General features: G+C 43.4%; 1 protein-coding gene across 1 annotated transcript in view; it reads left to right on the top strand.

Annotated features, from left to right (window-relative positions):
* The window catches only part of abtb2b (ankyrin repeat and BTB (POZ) domain containing 2b), a 356,813-nt gene that overhangs the window by 317,421 nt on the left and 17,057 nt on the right, over positions 1 to 22,335 (top strand). The window contains exons 14-16 of the mRNA XM_041198333.1: positions 1,951 to 2,053; positions 15,529 to 15,619; positions 16,674 to 16,742. Of these exons, the coding sequence (XP_041054267.1) occupies positions 1,951 to 2,053; positions 15,529 to 15,619; positions 16,674 to 16,742 (263 nt within the window). The remainder of the gene's footprint in view (positions 1 to 1,950; positions 2,054 to 15,528; positions 15,620 to 16,673; positions 16,743 to 22,335) is intronic.

The following is a 22,335-nucleotide window of genomic DNA, read 5'->3' as shown; positions in this document are numbered from 1 at the left end:
ACCAAGCTATTCCAGTACAGCTACAACACTGGCATCTACCCAGTAACATGGAAAATTGCCCAGGTATGTCTTGTACACAAAAAGCAGGACAAATCCAACCTGGCCAATTACCACCCCATCAGCCTACTCTCGATCATCAGTAAAGTGATGGAAAGGGTCACCAACAGTGCTATCAAGCAACACTTGCTTAGCAATAACTTGGTCACTGACGCCCAGTTTGGGTTCTGCCAGGTTCACTCAGCTCATGACTTCATTACAGCCTTGGTTCAAACACGGACAAAAGAGCTGAACTCCTGAGGTGATGCGAGGGTGACTGCCCTTGACATCAAGGTAGCATTTGACTGAGTGTGCCATCAAGGAGCCCTGGCAAAACTGGAGTCAGGGGAAAACTCTCCACTGGTTAGAGTCATACCTAGCACAAGGGAGATGGTTGTGGTTGTTGGAGGTCAATCATCTCAGCTCCAGGACATCACTGCTGGAGTTCCTCAGGGTAGTGTCCTCAGCCCAACCATCTTCAGCTGCTTCATCAATGACCTTCCTTGCATCCTAAGGTCAGAAGTGGGGATGTTCACTGATGATTGCACAACGTGGGACCTTATCAAATGCCGTTTGAAAATCCAACTACACCACATCTACAGGTTCCTCTTTATTCACCCTGTTTGTTACTTCCTCAAAGAAGTATAACAAATTAGTCAAACATGACTTCCCTTTCACAAAACTATGTCTGCCTGATTGCATTAAGATTTTCTAAGTGCCCTGCTATAATGCCCTTAATAATAGATTCTAGTATTTTCCCTATGACAGATATTAGGTTAAAATGCCTGAATAGAAAAGCAGTATGTTATTTAAATAGAGGGAGATTGCAGAACCCTGCGGGAAAAAATAATCTAGGTGTCCTGGTACTTGAATCACAAGAGGTTAGTGTGCAGATACAGCAAGTGATTAGGAAGACAATTGGAAAGTTGTCGTTTATTTCAGGGGAATGGACTATAAAAGTCAGGAAGTTCTGCTACAGCTGTACAGGGCATTAGTAAGGCTAAATCTGAAGTACTGTGTACAGTTTTGGTCTCCTTATTTAAGGAAGGATATAATTGCATTAGAAGCAGCTCACAGAAGGTTCACTTGACTGATTCTTGTGATGGGGTTAGGTTGGACAGGTTGGGCCTGTGTCCATTGGAAATGGGAAGATTGAGAGGTGATCTTATTGAAGTATATAACATCCTGAGGGCGCTTGACAGGGTGGATGCTGAGAGGATGTTTCCCCTTGGAGGAGAGACTAGAACTAGGGGACACAGATTAAAAATAAAGTTTCTCCCATTTAAGATGGAAATGAAGAGAATTTTTTTCTTTCAAAGGAGCATTAGTCTGTGGAACTCTCTTTGCAAGAGAGCAGCAGGGGCTGGGTCATTGAATATCTTTAAGGCTGATTAAGGAAGATAGGTCCTTGACTGACAAGAGAGTCAAAAGGTATCAGGAGTAGACAGGAAATCTGAGACCACAATCAGATCAGCCATGATCGTATCGAATGGCGGAGCAGGTTTGAGTGGCCGAATGGCCTACTCCTGCTCCTAATTCATATAATCCTTATCAAAGTGAATATTCACACATACATTCAGCAGTTTAATCACAGAAACCTGAAGCAGTGGAACTTATTAATTGATGCAATCCTCAGGGAAATTAAATTGTCTCCTTAATCAGACCATTCTCATGGAGCGAAACCTGTTAGCACAGAGTGAAAATCAACTAACATCTGAGGAAATACTCTTCCCTCTCGGTCCCGAGAGGAATGTTCCCCAAAAAACATCTTTATTGACGAGCAGAACATCAGTATTCAGCCTATTCTTCTTCCATTCTCTTCTCCTGATCCCCCCACCCCCATCTGAATGTGTAGGAAGCTCCTTTCATTTTTAAAACTTTCCATTTGAGCATAAAATATTTTTGTTTTTTCAGATCCTCACTTTCTGAATAATAAGGAAATGTCGGACATAACATTCTTAGTGGAAGGAAAGCCTTTTTATGCAAATAGAGTTCTCCTAATTACTGCCTCAAACAGGTAATGAGAAAACACCACAAATATTTGTTTTCAATTTATATCCATTTTTATCTCTGCTGATGCTGTGCAAATCATAAACCTCAACTACTGACCCTGCCACTGTCCTGCCACAGTCAACATCAGCAACATGAGAACACAGTTGCTAATGAAGACTCTCTCCTGCCAATTATTTCTCCTCTCCTCTCCCCTCCTCTCCCTGAGACAATCTGCACTTCATTTGGTGCCTCCCTCTGCGAGGCAGATGGAATCGATAGTTAGCTGGGATTAGTGATCAGACCTGAATTCCCCTGTTCTGCAAGCCATGCGCCATGAAACCCCGAATATTCTTACTATGATATTTCATTTCTAGACTGTGTCCTTGGGACAATTAACGATTGTTAAGTAACACTGAGTATAAGATGGCTCTATCATTTTAGGTTGTGCCATTTATTGTGCACCCATTTGAAACCTAAACCCTTTTATTATTCATTAAAAATAGAAGTCTCGACATTTGTTGATGTAAAAATGGTGCCTAAGGGTCCATTATGACGTGCAGTGAGCATGTGCACCAAAAATGCACCATCCACCATATTGGCAGAAGCTGAAGTAAAGGCATCATGGGCTCATGCTCTCATCAAATGCAAATAGGTGATAAGACATCAGGTAAAGTTGGGCTGCCTGAGCACAGCTGGCAGGAGGCTCGCTGCTTTCAATATAGTCACATTTACACCCAACTTAATCAGCAGTTTTTAAGAGTGCTGCTCCCGAGCTCCACAGCAGCCCTGAAGACGATGATCTGCACCCCCTACTGATCGACCCCCTCCCTCTCAATCAACCCCACCAAAAATTGACCTACGGGTAACTGTGGATTACCCCTTTATGGGCCAGCAACCTGAAATTTATATCCACTTTGCCGATGAGCTGCCTGACAATGCACAACAGGTGTCCAAGCCTCACCAGTCACATTTTAAAGATGCCCAAAGCCCAATGTCAATTGTGCCACAAGTTACTCTTCTCAATCCAAATGGTTCCTGTGCTCAGATCCAGCAGGTCGTCTGGTAGTGTCTAACCCTTATGGTGTTTTTCTTTAAATCATAGTTGCATTTAAATTAAATTAATTGACATTGGTGTCTTATTCAACAGATTTGTATTTCTTGAATTGCAGTGTGTTCAAAACAGCCTTCCTTAAAAATATGACCAGTATACTGGCTGCTAGCCCATGAAAGGCTAATCGCTCAAGGCTGTACTGTATACAGAAAAATGCTAAGCACTTTGAGTAATAACTTTACATATGGACCTGTACACAAATGTTGCACTTTGGTTTCAAATTCTCCACTGTTCAATGTTATTCCCTATTGTAAAGTTACGGGGACATAGCATGCGTCATTATAGAAGTAGACTGTACTACACTGCTGCTAAAAGCAATACAGGCAGTGTGTACATATGAAAATGATCATTTTGGGCTGCTGATGAATGCAGTAACTTGTGTTATAATCTTTAGAAACATAGAAACTAGGAGCAGGAGTAGGTCATTTAGCTCTTCAAGCCTGCTCCTCCATTCAATATGATCATGACTGATCCTCTATCTAAACACCACACTCCCACTCTCTCCCCATACCCCTTGATGCTTTTAGAGTCCAGAAATTTATCTATTCCCTTTATAAATATATTCAGTGAGTTGCCCTCCACAGCCTCTGTGGTAGAGAATTCCACAGGTTCACCACCTTGAGTGAAGAAGTTTCTCCTCATCTCAGTCCTAAATGGTCTATCCCGCATCCTGAGATTGTGACCCCTTGTTCTAGATCCCCCCAGCCAGAGGAAGCATCATCCCTGCATCCAATCTGTCCAGCTCTGTCAGCATTTTATACGTTTCAATGAGATCCTCTCTCATTCTTCTAAACTCCAGTGAATACAGTCCTAGTCAGCCCAATCTCTCCTCATATGACAATCCTGCCATCCCAGGAATCAGTCTGGTGAACCTTCGCTGCACCCCCTCTATGGCAAGTATATCCTTTCTTAGGTAAGGAGACCAAAACTGCACACAGTATTCCAGGTGTGGTCTCACCCAAATCCTGTACAGCTTCAGTAAGACATTTTTGTCCCTGTACTGAAGTCCTCTTGCATTGAACTGGCTGTAAGTACTGTGAGTTATTTGATTGTTAAAATATTGTCGACTAAATTGGAGAAGTCAGCAGTGGAGTGTGGCTTATCATTTTCTGACTCCCCTTAGCCTGTCCATCATCTACAAGGCACAAGTCAGGAGTATGTTGGAATACTTTCCACTTGCCTGGATGCATGCAGTTCCATCAACACTCAAGAAGCTTGACACCATTCAGGACAAAGTAGCTCACTTGATTGGCACCCCAGTCACCACCTTAAACATTGACTGTCTCCACCACCGATGCGCAGTGGCAACAGTGTGTACCATTTACAAGATTGCAGCAACTTACCTGTTGTAATATGTTGTTAGAGGGCTGCAGCATGACATCACTAGAAAGGAAGTATGTGATGCAATCCAGCTTTAGTTTACTTTTGCTTTCAATTGAGCACATACGCACAATTCTGCAGCTCTGATGTCTTCAAGCTTTCTGTCCATGTATAACTGTTCACACATGCCTGGAGTTAATAATGAATCCACAATGTGTTTACCCAATCCCTCATGAGTGATTGGTGCCTTTATATCATTATAAAAACATGACATGCTGTGCAGCAATGGTTGCCTCTAAGTGACATGTGCAGATGGTATGAGATGACCCTCAAAATTTTGGTCAGATCGCGGCATCAGAGAGTGTTGAAATTGCAGTACGGTAACTGCACAGAAAAGCTTTGAAGATACAGCGCTCAAATAAAGAGCTGGTAAACAGATGGATCCCTCATGGTGACATTACAGCGTATAGTCTGTCAGTTCTGAGTGGGACAGTGCATTGAGAAGACCAGCACCAGATTTTCTCAGTCAGGAAAGGCGAGTGACCAGGGTGTGGGCCGGATCATTAATGAGCGAGGGAGAGTCCAACAACAAAAAAAACCTCAAACATTGGGTCAGATAAGGTTGCGATAATACTGCCCATTGATCCATCGCTAAGTGCAGCATCCACTTACAGGACAAGTTAAAGGTCAAACAGTACAAAATGGAGAAAGACAGAATGATTAGAAGAGTACAAGAACACACAGGCTGGTGCAGCAGAATTACTTGTGTCATAAAGAAAGACGGATCATTGAGAGTTTGCCCCAATCCATAGCATTTAACTGGAGCTTTGAAACATTGTCCTTACAAAATACCCACATTAGAAGAGTTAAATCCGAGATTTGTAGGTACAAAATTCTTCTCGAAGCTTGATGCTAAACGTGACTACTGGTCAGTATATCTTGCGAGAAGTCCCAAGAGCTTATTACATTTCACACCCCATTCAGATGGTATTATTTTCAATGGCTTCCTTTTGGGCTGTTAGCAGCTCACATGGACCACATTACATGCACTGTGCCAGGATGCATCTGTATCTCCGATGACATTGCCATTATGGGAAGAAAAAAGCAAGAACATGACCATAATCTGCACTTATTAATGCAAGCAGCATGTAATGAAGGGTTGGTGTTCTGAACAGTCTGAAGTGGACCATCAACTTGCAGCAAGTCAGTTTCTTCAATTCTACTTATTCCAGTAAAATAGAGAATATACAAGCCATACCAACAGATCAAGATAAGGATGATCTGCGAAGATATCTAGGTCTTTTTACTTTCTTATCTCCGTACATTTTCAATTTCACTCAAAGATCGTCATCGCAAAGGGAATTGTTGAGTAAGGATGTGCCTTTCCTGTGGTATGAAGATCACCGATACCTCTTTGAAACACTGAAACCGTCTTTATTAGAAGCATCGAGGTTGTAATTTTACAATCCTAGGGAGACAACTACATTGGAGGCGGATGCCTCACAAATGTCTGGGAACATGGATACTACAAAAAGGCAAACCGGTTGCATTTGCATCAAAATCCCTGTCTGTAACACAATCCAACTACTCCAACATCGAGCTGTTTGGTATCATGCGTTTTCGTACCTATCTATTTGGCAGAAGATTAGTGGTAGAGATCGACCACAGGCCCATGGAGATGATTTGGTGAAAACCATTGACCATGGCACCGCCCAAGATTGCAACGTCTCTTGATAAAGATTCAAGGTTATGACTGAGTGATTAGATACAAGCCGGGTAACTCAATGGTCCCATCGGATACACTTAGCAGATTGTCTAACCCAGCAAAAACAAAGGATAGATCCTTGCATCTACAATTTGACTTCATTGACATTGAAGATGTTCTCCAACTTGATCTGGTACATTTTGTGCAATGCAAATGTCAGAAGCTACAAGAAGAAATGGTGAAAGATTCCATACTCCACAGACTGTAGAAAACCATAATTGAAGGAAGACCTGATTCAATTCAGCATGTCCATGAACACGTGACTCCATTTTGGCCTGACCGGGACGAGCTAGGCATCTCCGGGGGAGTCATCTTTAAAGGCAGACAGGTCACCATACCGGAATCTGTGCAACCCATTATTCTTCAATAACTTCATCACTCATACATGGGCACAGATCAGTTGAGAAAACTTGCAAGAGAGACAGTCTACAGAATTACCTGGAAAAACTCAGCAGGTCTGGCAGCATCGGCGGAGAAGAAAAGAGTTGACGTTTCGAGTTCTCATGACCCTTCCACAGAACTCTGTGGAAGGGTCATGAGGACTTGAAACGTCAACTCTGTTCTTCTCCGCCGATGTTGCCAGACCTGCTGAGTTTTTCCAGGTAATTCTGTTTTTGTTTTAGATTTCCAGCATCCGCAGTTTTTTGTTTTTATCAAGAGAGACAGTCTATTGGCTGGGTGTGAACAACGATATTTAAGTCATCATCAAGAAGTGTGAGGCATGTCAAGAGCATATGTCAAGCCAGCACAAAGAACCATTCATTCCACATGAAGTTCCTACGAATCATTGGTCCAAAATCACATCCAACCACTTTCCATGTCCATGGTACTAACTTTATTGTCATCATTGACTATGTCACCAAGTGCCCCATTATTCGACAATTGCACAATACATCAAGCACAACTGTCACGCACACTCTAATAGCTATTTTCAGTTTATTTGGTGTGTCTAGAGAGATCATTGTAGATAACGGTCCACAGTTTATTGGTAAATGGAACATCGATCACACTACTTCTTCTCCTCATTATCCTAGATCTAACGGACTAGCTGAACGAATGATTCACATGGTGAAATCCCTAATTCTCAAATGTAAACAGATCAAGTAAGATCTACACATTGCAATGTTACATCTGAGAGCAGCACCTTTAAGTGCAACTGTCCCATCACCGGCAGAGCTCATGTTCGGTAGACCAGTCCATAACAATTTACCTTCTCTTACCCATTTTACTCTCTCATAAACTAGAGAACAACTTTTAGAACTGTAGGAGAAGTTGACCAACATACACAATAAAAATGCGGCTACAGAATTGCAAAATTTAGAGTTGGGGCAAGTACCTATCAGGATTCCACAGAAGGTACATGACAACAAGCCGAGGAGACAAGGATTTGTTTGGAGCCAAGGTCCTATGGACTCATTACACACATAGGCACAATGGTGAGGTGTAACTGAGGACAAATCACATCCATTCCAGCTCCTCAACCACCATACGAACTGATTGCATCAAGGGCAAGATCCCAAATGCAACCAGGAACAACATTGAAGAATGACAATCTCACAGATCACTGTGAGCAATTAAAGAAACCACCAGAGAAGATTATCATTACAAGATCTGGGTGTACCAACAGATTACCTCTACACTTTAAAGACTCATAGATCCATCAGTTCTATACACTTATGGAGTGGTAACTAAACAAAAAGCAGGACAAATCCAACCTGGCCAGTTACTGCCCCATCAGTCTATTCTCCATCATCAGGAAGGGGTCATCAACAGTGCTATCAAGCGGCATTTGCTCAGATGTTTCCTTCGACAGCACCTTCCAAACCCATGAGCACTACCATCTAGAAGGACAAGTGCAGCAGATACATGGAAACACCATCACCTGGAAGTTCCCCTCCAAGCTACTCACCATCCTGACTTGGAAATATATCGCTGTTCCTTCATTGTCACTGGGTTAAAATCCTGGAACTCTCTCCCTAACAGCACTGTGGGTGTACCTACACCACACGGACTGCAGTGGTTCAAGAAGGCAGCTCACCACCACCTTCTCAAGGGCAACTGGGATGGGCAATAAATGCTGGCCCAGCCAGCGAAGCCCACATTCCGTGGTTGAATAAAAAATATGTCCTTTTGAAATTCAAGACTATCCTCATCACAGTTGACAACATTTCCAATCTTCGTATCATCTGTAAATTTTGAAATCATGCCCTGACCACCAGGGTCTTGGTCATTAATATATATCAGGAAGAGCAAGGGTCCCAACACTGACTCCTGAGGAACTCCACGACAAACCTTCCTCCAATCTGAAAAACAACCATTTATCACTACTCTCTGTTTCCTGTCACTCAGCCAATTTCTTATCCAAGTGCCTACTTTCCCTTTTATTCCTAGAGCTAGAATTTTGCTCATAAGTCTGTTGTGTGGCACTGTATCAAATGCATTTTGAAAATCCATATGTACCACATTAACAGCATTTCCTTTATCAACCTTCTCTGTTACCTCAAAAAAACTCCAGATAAACATGATTTTCCCTTGATGAACCAGTGCTGGCTTTCCTTAATTATCCTGCACTTGTCTAAGTGATTATTGATTTTGTCCCAAATTGTAGTTTCCAGAAGTTTCCCTATCACTGTAGTCAAACTGACTGGTCTGTAGTTGCCAGCTTTTTCCTTGCACACTTTTTTGAACAAGGGTATAACATTCACAATTCTCAGTCCTCTGGTACCTCTCCTGTGTCTAAGGAAGACTGGTGCCTCTGCAATTTCCACTCTCTCTTCCCTCTGTACCCTTGGATGCATCTCATCTGGTCCTGGTATCATATATATTTTAAGTAAAGATGACCTTTCCAACATCACCTCCTTCTCATCTGTAAATTATTCTAGTGTACCAGTTGCCTCTTCTCTCACCTCAGCCTGGGTAACATCATCTTCCTTCATAAAGACAGATGCAAAGTACTCGTTTAGTACCTTCACTATTTCTCCTGCCTCCACATGCAAGCCCCCTTTTTTTTATCCCTAATCGGCCCAACTCTTGTTTTTAAACCACCCTTTTATTATTTACATGCTTGTAGGAGGCCTTGGGATTCCCTTTTATGTTCACTGCCAGTCTCTTTTCATGCTCTCACCTTACTTTTCTTATTAGTTTTTTCACTTCCCCCTTGGTCCTTCTATATTCAGCCTGATACTCCATTGTAGTTTCTGTCGTATGTGCACTTCTTCCTTTTCATCTTCACCTCTATCTCTCTTTTCATCCAGGGTGCTCTAGATTTATTTGTCCTACTTTTCTCCTTCAAAGGAATATACCTTGACATTTCCTGCAATGCCTTTTCTTTGAAGGTGGCCCATTGTTCAGCCACCGTCTTTTCTGCCAACATTCGATTCCAACTCACTCGATTCATCCCATCAAAGCCGGCTATCCTCCAATTAATTATCCCTGCTCTGGAATGTTCCCTTGTCCTAGAACAAAGAACGAAGAAAAGTACAGCACAGGAACAGGCCCGTTGGCTCTCCAACCCTGCGCCGATCACATTGCCCATCAACTAAAACATTTTGCACTTCCGGGGTCCGTATCCCTCTATTCCCATCCTATTCATGTATTTGTCAAGCTGCCTCTTAAACACCACTATCGTACCTGCTTTCACCACCTCCTCTGGCAGCGAATTCCAGACACTCACTACCCTCTGCGTAAAAAACTTGCCCCGCACATCTCGTCTACAGTTTTCTCCTCTCACCTTAAATCTATGTCCCCTGGAAATTGACTCTTCCACCCTGGGAAAAAGCTTCTGACTATCTACTCTGTCCATGCCACTCATAATTTTGTAAACTTCTATCAAGTCGCCCCTCAATCTCCGTCGCTCTAGTGAGAACAATCCAATTTTCTCCAACCTCTCCTCATAGCTAATAACCTCCAGACCAGGCAGCATCCTGGTAAACCTCCTCTGCACCCTCTCCAATACCTCCATATCCTTCTGGTAATGTGGTGACCAGAATTGCACACAATATTCCAAGTGTGGCCTAACCAAGGTTCTATACAGCTGCAGCATGACTTCCCAGCTTTTATACTCAATACCCCTGCCGATGAAGGCAAGCATGCCATATGCCTTCCTGACTACCTTATCCACCTGCGTTGCCACTTTCAATGACCTGTGAACCTGTACACCCAGATCCCTCTGCCTGTCGATGCACCTAAGGGTTCTGCCATTTACTGTATAATTCCTGCCTGTATTAGACCTTCCAAAATGCATTACCTCGCACTTGTCTGGATTAAACTCCATCTGCCATTTCTCCACCCAAGTCTCCAACCGATCTATATCCCACTGTATCCTTTGACAATCCTCTTCACTATCTGCAACTCCTCCAACCTTAGTACAAACTTACTAATTAGCCCAGTTATATTTTCCTCCAAATCATTTATGTATTCTACAAACAGCAAAGATCCCAGCACTGATCCCTGCGAAACTCCACTAGTCACAGCTCTCCATTCAGAAAAGCACCCTTCCACTGCTACCCTCTGTCTTCTATGACCAAGCCAATTCTGTATCTATACTGCCAGCTCACCGCTGATCCCCTGCGACTTTACCTTCTGTACCAGTCTGCCTTGAGGGACCTTGTCAAAGGCCTTACTGAAATCCATGTATATAACATCCACTACCCTTCCATCGTCGATCATCTTTGTCACTTCCTCGAAAAACTCAATCAAGTTAGTGAGACACAACCTCCCCTTCACAAAACCATGCTGCATCTCATTAATATGCCCATTTTCTTCCAAATGGTAGTAAGTCCTGTCATGAAGAATCTTCTCCAATAATTTCCCTACCACTGACATAAGGCTCACTGGCCTGTAATTTCCTGGATTATCCCTGTTACCCTTCTTAAACAATGGAACAACATTGGTCATTTTCCAGTCCTCTGGGACCTCACCCGTAGCCAGTGAGGATACAAAGATTTCTGTCAAGGCCCCAGCAATCTCCTCCCTTGCCTCCCTCAGTGCTCCGGGGTAGATCCCATCTGGCCCTGGGGGCTTATCCACTTTAATATTCTTCAAGATGCCTAACACCTCCTCTTTTTTGATCTCAACATGATCCAGACTATCTACACACTTCCCTAGACAAATCGACCGCTAAGACCTTCTCTTTGGTGAATACTAATGAGAAGTATTCATTTAGTATCTCTCCCATTTCTTTTGGCTCCACACACAGATTCCCACCTCTGTTCCTGAGTGGACCTACCCTTGCCCTGGCTACCCTCTTGCTTTTTACATTTGTATAAAAGACCTTGGGATTTTCCTTAATCTTGGTTACCAATGACTCTTCATGACCCCTTTTAGCTCTCCTGACTCCTTGCTTAAGTTTCTTCCTACTTTCTTTATATTCTCCACGGACTTCATCTATTCCCAGCCTTCTAGCCCTTACGAATGCTTCTCTTTTCTTTTTGACTAATCTCACAATATCGTTATCCAAGGTTCCTGAAACTTGCCATGCTTATCCGTCATCCTAGCAGGAACATGCTGGTCCTGAATTCTTATCAACTGACGTTTAAAAGCCCCCCCACATGTCAGTTGTTGATTTGCCCTCAAACATCCGCCTCCAGTCTAGATTCCTCAGTTCCTGCCTAATATTGTTATAATTAGCCTTCCCCCAATTAAGCACCTTAACCCAAGGACTCCTGTTATCCTTATCCACCAGTACCTTGAAACTTACTGAATTATGGCCACTTTTCCCAAAATGCTCTCCTACTGAAACTTAGACCACCTGGCTGGGTTCATTCCCTAATACCAGGTCCAGTGTTGCCCCTTCCCTAGTTGGACTATCTACATATTGTCTCAGGAATCCCTCCTGGATACACCTTACAAATTCTGCACCATCCAAACCTCTAGCACTAAGTGATTCCCAGTCAATATAGGGAAAGTTCAAATCACCCACCACAACAACCCTATTGCTTTTACATGATTAACCTTTTCCATGATTAACCTAAACCTTATGATACAATGATCACTGTCCCCTAAAGGCTCTCCCGCTGATACTTGATCCACTTGGGCCAATTCATTCCCCAGAACCATGTCCAACAGCGCCAGTCCTCTATTTGGATCGGAAACATACTGCTGCAGAAAATTATCAAGAACACGCTCCAGGAACTCTCACCCCTCTTGTCCTTTTGTACTATTCCAATCCCAGTCTATATTTGGATAATTGAAGCCCCCCCATTATGATTATTCAATAATTCTTGCACCTCTCCATAATTTCTTTGCAAATTTGTTTCCCTACATCCCTTCCACTAGCTGGTGGTCTATATTCTACATCAATCAATGTTATTGCTTTTTCATTCCTTACTTCTAGCCAGAGAGATTCCACCTTTGACCCCTCTGGAACATCCTCTTTCTCCAGTACTGTAATGCCATCTTTAACCAATATTGCCCCCGCCCCCCCCCACCCACCAGCAGCACTAGCAAACCTCCCCGTGAGGACACTAGTCCCAGCCCTGTTAATCTGTAACACGGTCCTTCTAGTACAGGAACCACTTGCCCCAGAACCGGTCCCAATGCTTCAAAAATTTAAAGCGCTCCCTCCCACTCCATTTCTCCAGCCACATGTTGAACTGCTCAATCTTCCTATTCTTATGCTCACCAGCATGTGGCACTGGGAGTAATCCTTAGATTACTGCTCTTGAGGTCCTGCTTTTTAATTTGCTTCCTAACTCCATAAAATCAGCTTTCAGGACCTCATCCCTTTTCCCACCTATGTAATTGGTCCCAAAGTGGACCATGACCCCTGGCTTTTCACCCTCCCCCAAAGAATGTCCTGCAGCTGTTCTGTGACACCCTTGACCCTGGCACCAGGGAGGCAACATACCATCCTGGATTCACAAATACGGCCACAGAAATGCCTGTCTGCTCCTCTAACAATGGAATCCCCTACCACTATAGCACTTCCACTCTTCCTCCTCCCTGTGCAGCTGAGCCACCCACGGTGCCACAAAAATGGAAAAGTGGTTGGAGAGTGAGATAGTCTCAGGCACTACCTGCCTGTTTCTCTTAGATACTCTGGCAGTCACCCATTCCCTCTCTGCCTGTGTACTTCTTAGCTGCAGTGTGACCGCCTCTTTCAATGTGCTGTCCACGTAATCCTCAACCTTGTGGGTGCACCACAATGATGTCAGCCACCGCTTGAGTTCCGCAACCCAGAGCAAGTTTCTGCTGCTGGTGACACTTTCTGCAGATGTAGGCATCAAGGGCACTTTGTGCCTGCATGACTTCCCACATCCTGCAGGATGCACGTTCAACATGGCCGAGCTACATTGACATACCTTAAACTTTATATAAGGCGTTTACTACAGTAGTTCGAATATAATAACTCACCAATCATCTCCTCTGTGCTGAGTCTGGAAAGGCCTATGTTTAACAACCAATGAACTTTTGGGACTCCTTATAGATTTTATCTATAAACTCATGACTGTCTGCCTCTCCGCTGTTTTATCAACTCCGTCTTTCTCTCTGAACTCCTGCTACTCTATGGGTTCGCCCTCTCTCTCTCCAAACTCCTGCTGCTTTATGGGCTGTCTTATGTTGTTTAGTTAGCTGAATTTAATTACTTTCTTAATTGACTTAGAATAATTTGTATACCACACCTCTTTCCCCTGTGCACCGAATTCTCATGTGAAATTAATTTGCTGCTTACTCAGTCTCCGTCTCACTCTGGCGTAGTCGCCTGTCGCCTTGCACGCCCCTTACTGGCCCATGACAGACATAAGCGACCTTCCCAACAAATTAGAAAAAACAAACTATTTGCAGATGACTGTGTTTTTTACAGATCAGGGAGAACTCAAGATTATTCACTGCAAGATGATCTTCTGGAATTGCAAAACTGGCAGGACCAATGGGAGATGGCATTCAGTGCCAAAAATGTTTTTTTTATGTGCATCACCAACAAAAAGGATCCACCAACAGATAGCTATAATAGCTATAGCTATTGTGTAATCAAATTCTCCAACAGGTAGATACATCCCCTTCCCCCCATAGGGCCATCTGTCACTTGTTTTTATGTTTTGCTTTCACAGAGCACTGACCCTTGTTCTGCTGTTAATGCCTTCTGCAATCTTACCTTCATGCCACTTTCAGCACCTTCTTTACTCCTTACCACTAACACTCCTTTTATCTTGTCTCCATGCCACCCTTGTCAATCTCTCCTTAGCTGTCACCTATCCCTGATCTTCTATCTCATTCCACCTGCTCCACCCCCTCCTAAACAGTATAAAATCCATCATATTTCTACTTCTCTTTAGCTTTGCAGAAGTCATTCGGACTCGAAATGTTAATTCTATTTCTCTCTCCACAGATGCTGCCAGATCTGCTGAGTTTTTCCAGCATTTTCTGTTTGTATTTCAGATACACACCCAAACATAGGGTTCATTTTAAAAATGATCTTCAGTGCGGATTCCACATTCAGCAGATAACATCCAAAGTAAACAGGGTCTCAGATTTCTGACAGAGGAATCTTTGGTATCGCAATAAAAATACCAGAGTTACAGCTTACCAAACATTTGTTTGTCCAATCCTGGGGTGGAATTTTACAACCTTGTCGCAGTGGGGGTGGGGCTATAAAATGCAGTGAACTATTCAAAAGTCCATTGAATTCGGCACAACCATGAAATCTCATCAGTGTTAAATTCCACCCCTGGAGTGTGCAGGTTGTGTGGGGGATCTTTATGTGATGACGGATATATAAAAAAAGGCATGCTGCAAGATTCTGCATGAATCAGTGTGGGAAATACTGCAGTGTCACATCCTGGATCAAAGATTTGGAATGGGAATCACTACAGAAAAGGAGGGAGAAGAACAGACTGGCCGTGTTCCAGTGGGATGGGACCGGATCGGACCGAAGCCCTCGGCAGTGACAAAACACGAGGTGGCCATCCACACAAACTACAAAGACCATTTGTTTCTAAGACAGTGTATCAACAATCCTTCTTCCCAAGGACAGACCCACAGTGGAACAAGCTGCCAAAGGAAATAGCCACAGTCCCATCACTGGAAATCTTCACAACCCATCTTTACATTATTTCCATTATCAGGATGAGCAGCTCAGCTGTTCAGGCCTGGTTTGGCCAGCGCTACCCAGATAAATGTTGGTGGATTGCGGATATTGGTCTGTGTGCTGGAACAATTAAATCAGAAACACTTGTCACATACATACTCAGCTGATATGGAATAAGCAAGGGATTTTAATGATGGAAAGTATTAAGTAAAATTTATTCATTTGTATGGAATTGTTTAACCAGAAACTAATCCTATCTCAATCCTCCCCCCTCAGGTTTAAGATACAGCTGGCTAACAAGACATCTCCAGAGAACCAGCCATGCAACTACATCGAGATCAGTGAGATTAAATATCACATCTTCCAGGTACACATCTGTTTCTGAATTTTATATCAAAATGTTCACCAGCATTCCAGCGTGTCTGTTTCTGGCCGCTTATCCTCACCCTCCCCCATGTTTGTTCCCAGCCCTTTCTCTATGGCAGAATAATAAGGTGCAAGAGTTGTTAGGTTATGAGGTAATGAGATGATGATAACCATGTGATGAATGGTGAACTGCAACAGGTCTCACTGGGATTTATTGATCTTTGATTTGTCCTGAAAACTACCTCTTCTCTCTGATACCGAGTTCAATGCAAGGCTTCTATTGTAACACTAAGTGAAGGATAGAAAGCAAATTTCTCAAATTACCAGAGGTTTTCCTGTATTTGAGATGCTAACTGAATAAATAATACTCTCAAATGCCATTATGTGTTAATGGCCAATTTGGAGCTGAGATTACATTCTCTATTCTGGTCTTGAACTCTGTTTATTTCTTGTATTTTGCTGCCCTCACACTTTCCTTCTCCTTCATTTTCCTTATTCTTCAGTTTATCTTCCATTGAGAAGCTGGTTGGATTTCCTTTGCCGAGGCTTCTTCATGCAGTATGTAACTAGCCACCAGAGGGCACACAACAACAGTGCGGGCAGACTGCCAAGTTTTGCCTCCATCATTTGTGACCCCTTCACAAGGGCAGAGACAGAATGAACCAATTTTGTGTCATTCCATGATCCACTATAAGAATACACTATATCAAAACCAAGAATACTTACTTTATTAACAGGATTTTGTACATCCTACATTTAATACTTTGGTAGACCTATCGCTTGCTATCAAGTGTTGTCTATTGACATTAACTAGTGAGCAACAATTATTTTCAAATTTCTGCTTTTCAGCCAATTGCACAGTTTCTGGGTATTATAATATCAATCAGTTCCTTCATTAACATGATACATTTGCATTAGGCTGCATTTCGTATTAAGTGTCTATCAAGCCCCAGTCTCATTATTGATGAGAATATTTCTTTAAGAACAATGCAAACAATGATAGTGTTATTACTGTTTAATGCTGTTCTGACCTGAGCTGCCTATTGTCCCTCTAGATGATGATGCAGTACTTGTATTACGGTGATATCGAGTCAATAAATATACCCCTTGCTGACATACTAGAGGTAAGCACACTTTATCAATATTACTAGAAAAACTTTTAAATGAAGCATTTAGTAGAGGAAAGCTCCAGTGCACTTCACAGAGACACAATCAATAGGTTGTTGTTGAACCAAATAAGGGAATTATTAGGAAGGGTGAGCTTGGTTAAGAAGGTGTGTTTAAAGAAGGTCTCAAAGCAGAAAGGTGAAGACGTTTGCGGAGAGACTTTCAGAGAATCTGACCTGTAGACAGTTGAAGCTACCGAGAGCAGGCAAAGGGGACATGCACAGTTAGAGCCAGAATTCAGCTGGGGAGGTTGTAGTTCTGAAGGAGGCTACTGAGATAGGGATGGTGGTGCTGTGAAGGAACTTAAATACAAAGATGATCATTTTAAATCTGAGGCTTTGGGGGAACGCAGTGTAGGTTAGCAAGGACCAGGGCTGATAGGTAAACAGGAATAATATGGAATAGGAAAAAGGCAGCATCCAATGAGCTTAAGAGTGAGAGTTGGAGGCTGACAGTGAGTGCATCGGAATAAGTGAATCTGAAGGTGACAAAGGTGTGAATGAGGGTTTCAGTAGCAAAAAGACAGAGTGGATGGAGGTGTTTGTCATTACAACCTGTCACAATATTTGTGTGATTTTAAAAGTGTATCCTTTATATTTTGGATACAAAACATTTGTATACTTTAAAAAATTACTTTTGTTTTTGCCAGAAACTCGAGGGGTGATGTGGCCTTCTCCTGCTCCCTACTTTTTGTTTTCCCTGCTTGGGGAATAAATCATTAAAGGCATCGCACGTGTTCTGCAGTTGGTGGGAACTTAAAGAGCCTATTTGTAACAAATGCAGCGTTAAAAAATTAAATAGCTCAGGATGTGAACTCAGTTCGGGGAGAATGAATATTGAATTAAAACCACTGGCCTTAACTTCCCAACAGTTAAACCACTTCCTTTGTGCTGCAGAGTCAGGGAAGGTACAAAGTCTCAATCAACTCTAAACTAAAACATTAGTCAGAGTTTCTGCTTTTGGTCACTATCCTGAGATTCTGAGAGGATGCACCTGTGGACATCAGGTTCAGGCTTAGTTGTGATGCCCCCCTTAGTCAAATGGTCTGTCAGGGCTCATGATCCAAGTTAACAACAGTCAAGATAATGGGATAGCTGTCAGCATCCATGGATCTGCACACAGCAAAAATCAATACTTGGAGAAGTTTGGAGCCTTGGTGGGACCACACCTGAGTGTTGTGAACAGTTTCGGGTTCCTCATCAAAGGAAGGGCATACTTGCCATAAACAGAGGCTCACCAGACTATTCCCTGCGATGATGAGATTGCCTTATGATGAGAGACAGGGTGACTGGGCCTGTATCCTCTAGAGTTTCAAAGAATGAGAGGTGAGCTCACTGAAATTTGCAGAAGTCTTGCAGGGTGTGACAGGGTAGATGTGGATAAGATGTTTCTCCTGGCTGCTGAGTCTAAAACCAGGGGACAAAGCCTCAGAATAAGAGCAGGCCATTTAACACTGAGGTGAGGAGGAATTTCTTCACTCAGAGGGTGATGAATCTTTGGAATTCTCTAACCCAGAGGCTGTGGAAGTTCAATCACTGAACATCAAGACAAAAATCAATAGATTTCTGGAGACTAATGACATCAAGGGATATGAAGATAGTGCAGGAAAGTGCTGTTGAGGTAGAGGATCAGCCATGATGTGAGGTGAGAGTGACTGCCCTTGACATCAAGGCAGCATTTGACCAAGTGTGGCATCAAGGAGCCCAAGCAAAACTGGGGTCAATGGGATCAGGGGGAAAACACTCCGCTGTTTGGAGTCGTACCTAGTACAAAGGAAAATGGTTGTGGTTGTTGGAAGTCAGTCATCTCCACTTCAGGACATCACTGCAGGAGTTCCTCAGGGTGGTGTCCTCGGCCCAACCATCTTCAGCTGCTTCATCAATGACCTTCCTTCCACCATAAGGTCAGAAGTGGGGATGTTCGCTGATAATTGCACAATGTTCAGCACTATTCACGACTCCTGAGATACTGAAGCAGTCCATGTCCAAATGCAGCAAGATCTGGACAATATCCAGGCTTGGGCTGACAAGAGGCAAGTAACATTCACACCACACAAGTGTCAGGCAATGACCATCCCCAACAAGAGATAATCTAACCATCGCCCCTTGATGTTCAGTGGCATTACCATCACTGAATCCCCCACTATCAACACCCTGGGGTTACCATTGACCAGAAACTGAACTGGACTAGCCATATAAATACTGTGGCTACAAGAGCAGGTCGGAGGCTAGGAATCTTGCGACAAATATGTCATCTCTTGACTCCTCAAAGCATTGTCCACCATCTTCAAGGCACAAGTCAGGAGTGTGATGGAATACTGCCCACTTGCCTGGATCAGTGCAGGTCCCACAACACTCAAGAAGCATGACACCATCCAGGACAAAGCAGCCCACTTGATTGGCACCACATCCACAAACATTCGCTTCCTCCACCACCGATGCACAGTAGCAGCAGTGTGTACCATCTACAAGATGCACTGCAGAAACTCACCAAGACTCTTTAGACAGCATCTTCCAAACCCACAACCAAAACCATCTAGAAGGACAAGGGCAGCAGAGAGATGGGAGCACCAGCACCTGAAGATTCCCCTCCAAGTCACTCACCATCCTGACTTGGAAATATATCACCGTTCCTTCATGTCGCTGGGTCCAAATCCTGGAACTCATTCCCTAACAGCACTGTTGGTGGACTGCAGCGGTTCAAGAAGGCAGCTCACCACCACCTTCTCAAGGGCAATTAGGGATGGGCAATAAATGCTGGCCCAGCCAACGAAGCCCACATCCCATGAATGAATTAAAAAAATGATGTAATTAAATGGTGGACCAGGCTCAACAGACTGAATGGTCGACTCCTGCTCCTAGTTCCTAAGATGGGAGAAATGTTGAAATAATTATGCAGATTCTTCTGGACGTCAGTTTATTGATCCTGCTAAACCAGAAATGTGAGATGTGATTGAGATTTTGTATCAGTGCATTCATGTCTCTGTGGGGGTGAATTTCCTAAGTTAAGCATGTAAGTAACATGACTGCTAAACCAGTCCCTGCTCAACACTAACCTGGGCAGAAATCCTCAGGAAATTTACCTTCTTAACTACAAGAACTTGGATTAAGGTTAGAAGATGTAAATGAATGTTATCAGTAGAGGAGCCTAAGTCTTACAGGAATTAGTCTCAGCAGACAGTTCACACTCACCTCCTTTGTTGACCTGATGACTTAGATCCAGATGGTTTATAATTTTCACTGATGTATTGTTGGTGTCCCAGTTAAATTAACATGGACACAGTAACATGGAAGTTAAGGTTGGAAATATGCTGTATAATCGAGAAAACTATAATGAAGCAAACCCATTTCAACCGGAGTAGTTGCTGATAGCTATTTGCAGTTTCTAGAGGTACCCTGATGATAATCAGAAACACAATCATCGCTTCAGAGGACAGCATTTTCTTGTGCACATTTCAAAGGTACTGGCTTCATCTCCCCAGTTTGTCCCTTTACTGTCTCCTCAAGCTATTGGCAGATACTAGAGTTCAGGTCCACAAGCATTGGCCACACTCCAGTGCTTCACCCAAGTGACCATTTTTCATGTGAATCTACACCTTCCAAAGTTTGTCTTTCCAGCCTTGGAACCAACCACAGCTTCAGGATGTTGAGACTTTAGGTAAATCAGCACACCCCAAAATCAAACATGGGACTGTGCTGCGGCAGGTCAGGCATTAACCCATTGGTAGAGTTAAGAGAACAGATACTTTATTTATCAGTTTGGTACCTAGGGTTGTTTATTTTTATTTACGAAACTTGGAAGCTTTGTGAACTACAAGGAGGATAGTGGAGAACTTCGAAAGGATGGAATGGGCGGATGGACAGTTCAGTGCAGAGAAATGTGAAGTGATTCATGGAGAGACAATATAAAATAAAGGGTACAATTCTAAAGGGGGTGCAGGAGCAGAAGGACCTGGGTGTATATGTGCTTAAATCATTGAAGGTGGCAGGACAGATGGAGAGAGCAGTTGGTAAAGTACACGGTAACCTAGGTTTTTATTAATAGAGGCATAGAGGACAAGGGCAAGGTGGTTACGTTGAACTTGTGTATAAGACCATTCAGCCTCAATGGAGTATTGCGTCCAGTTCTGAGGACTGCATTTTAGGAAGGATGTGAAGACATTGGAGACAGAGCAGAAAAGATTCACGAGAATGGTTCCAGGGATGAGGAACTTGAAGACAGATTGGAGAAATTAGGACTGTTTCCCTTGGAGAAGAGAAGGTGGAGAGGAGATTTGATAGAGATGTTCAAAATCATGAGGGGCCTGCACAGAGTAGATAGGGAGAAACCGTCCAGTGAAAAGATTGAGAACGAGGGGGCACCGGTTTAAAGTAAAAGAAGCAAAAGTGATATGAGAAAAAACTTCTTCACTGAGTGTTTTATGTCTGCAATGTACTGCCTGAGAGTGTGGTGGAGGCAGGTTCAGTTGAGGTATTCAAAGGGAATTAGACAGTTATGTGAAAAGGAAGAATGTGCAGGGTTAAGGGGAGAAGGTGGGAGAGTGGCACTGAGTGAATTGCTCATTTGGAGAGCTGGTGCAGACATGATGGGCCGAATAGCTGCCTGCTGCACTGTAACATCAGCCTGATGCGCTGCAGTGAAATGCAGAAGGCAGCAACCTGGAACAGACTTCCCGAAGCACTTCGAATTTTGCTCGATTTAACCTCCCCACCCATGCCCAAACCCACGCTCTCGGTCATGTTGAAATTCCTTCCCATGATTCTGTTGCGGTTTTATTCTCCTGAAGTAAACTTGATAATTTACAGCATTACACTTAACAAATAGTAAAGAAAGGGAAATGGATTCTTACACTTTCTGATGTTGTGTGATTTTTGTTGGAATGCCAGGAAGGTTTTTTTCATGGGATGTGAGCTTCGCTGGCTGGGCCAGCATTTATTGCCCATCCCTAGTTGCCCTTGAGAAGGTGGTGGGTGAGCTGCCTTCTTGAACCGCTGCAGTCCATGTGGTGTAGGTACACCCACAGTGCTGTTAGGGAGGGAGTTCCAGGATTTTGACCCAGTGACAGTGAAGGAACGGTGATATATTTCCAAGTCAGGATGGTGAGTGACTTGGAGGGGAATTTCCAGGTGGTGATATTCCCATCTATCTGCTGCCCTTGTCCTTCTAGATGGTAGTGGTCATGGGTTCAGAAGGTGCTGTCTAAGGAGCCTTGGTGAATTCCTGCAGTGCATCTTGTAGATGGTACACACTGATGCTACTGTGCGTCAGTGGTGGAGGGAGTGGATGTTTGTGGATGTGGTGTCAATCAAGTGGGTTGCTTTGTCCTGGATGGTGTCAAGCTTCTTGAGTGTTGTGGGAGCTGCACTCATCCAGGCAAGTGGAGAGTATTCTGTCGCACTCCTGACTTGTGCCTTCGACTGGCTTTGGGGAGTCAGGAGGTGGGTTACTTGCCACAGGATTCCAAGCCTCTGACCTGCTTTTGTAGCCACAGTATTTATGTGGCTAGTCCAGTTCAGTTTCTGGTCAATGGTAACTCCCAGGATGTTGATA

Source organism: Carcharodon carcharias, chromosome 10, assembly GCF_017639515.1.
Source record: "Carcharodon carcharias isolate sCarCar2 chromosome 10, sCarCar2.pri, whole genome shotgun sequence".
NCBI lineage: Eukaryota > Metazoa > Chordata > Chondrichthyes > Lamniformes > Lamnidae > Carcharodon > Carcharodon carcharias.
The sequence above is the reverse complement of the archived record's forward strand: the minus strand, read 5'-3'. Positions and strand labels throughout refer to the sequence as shown.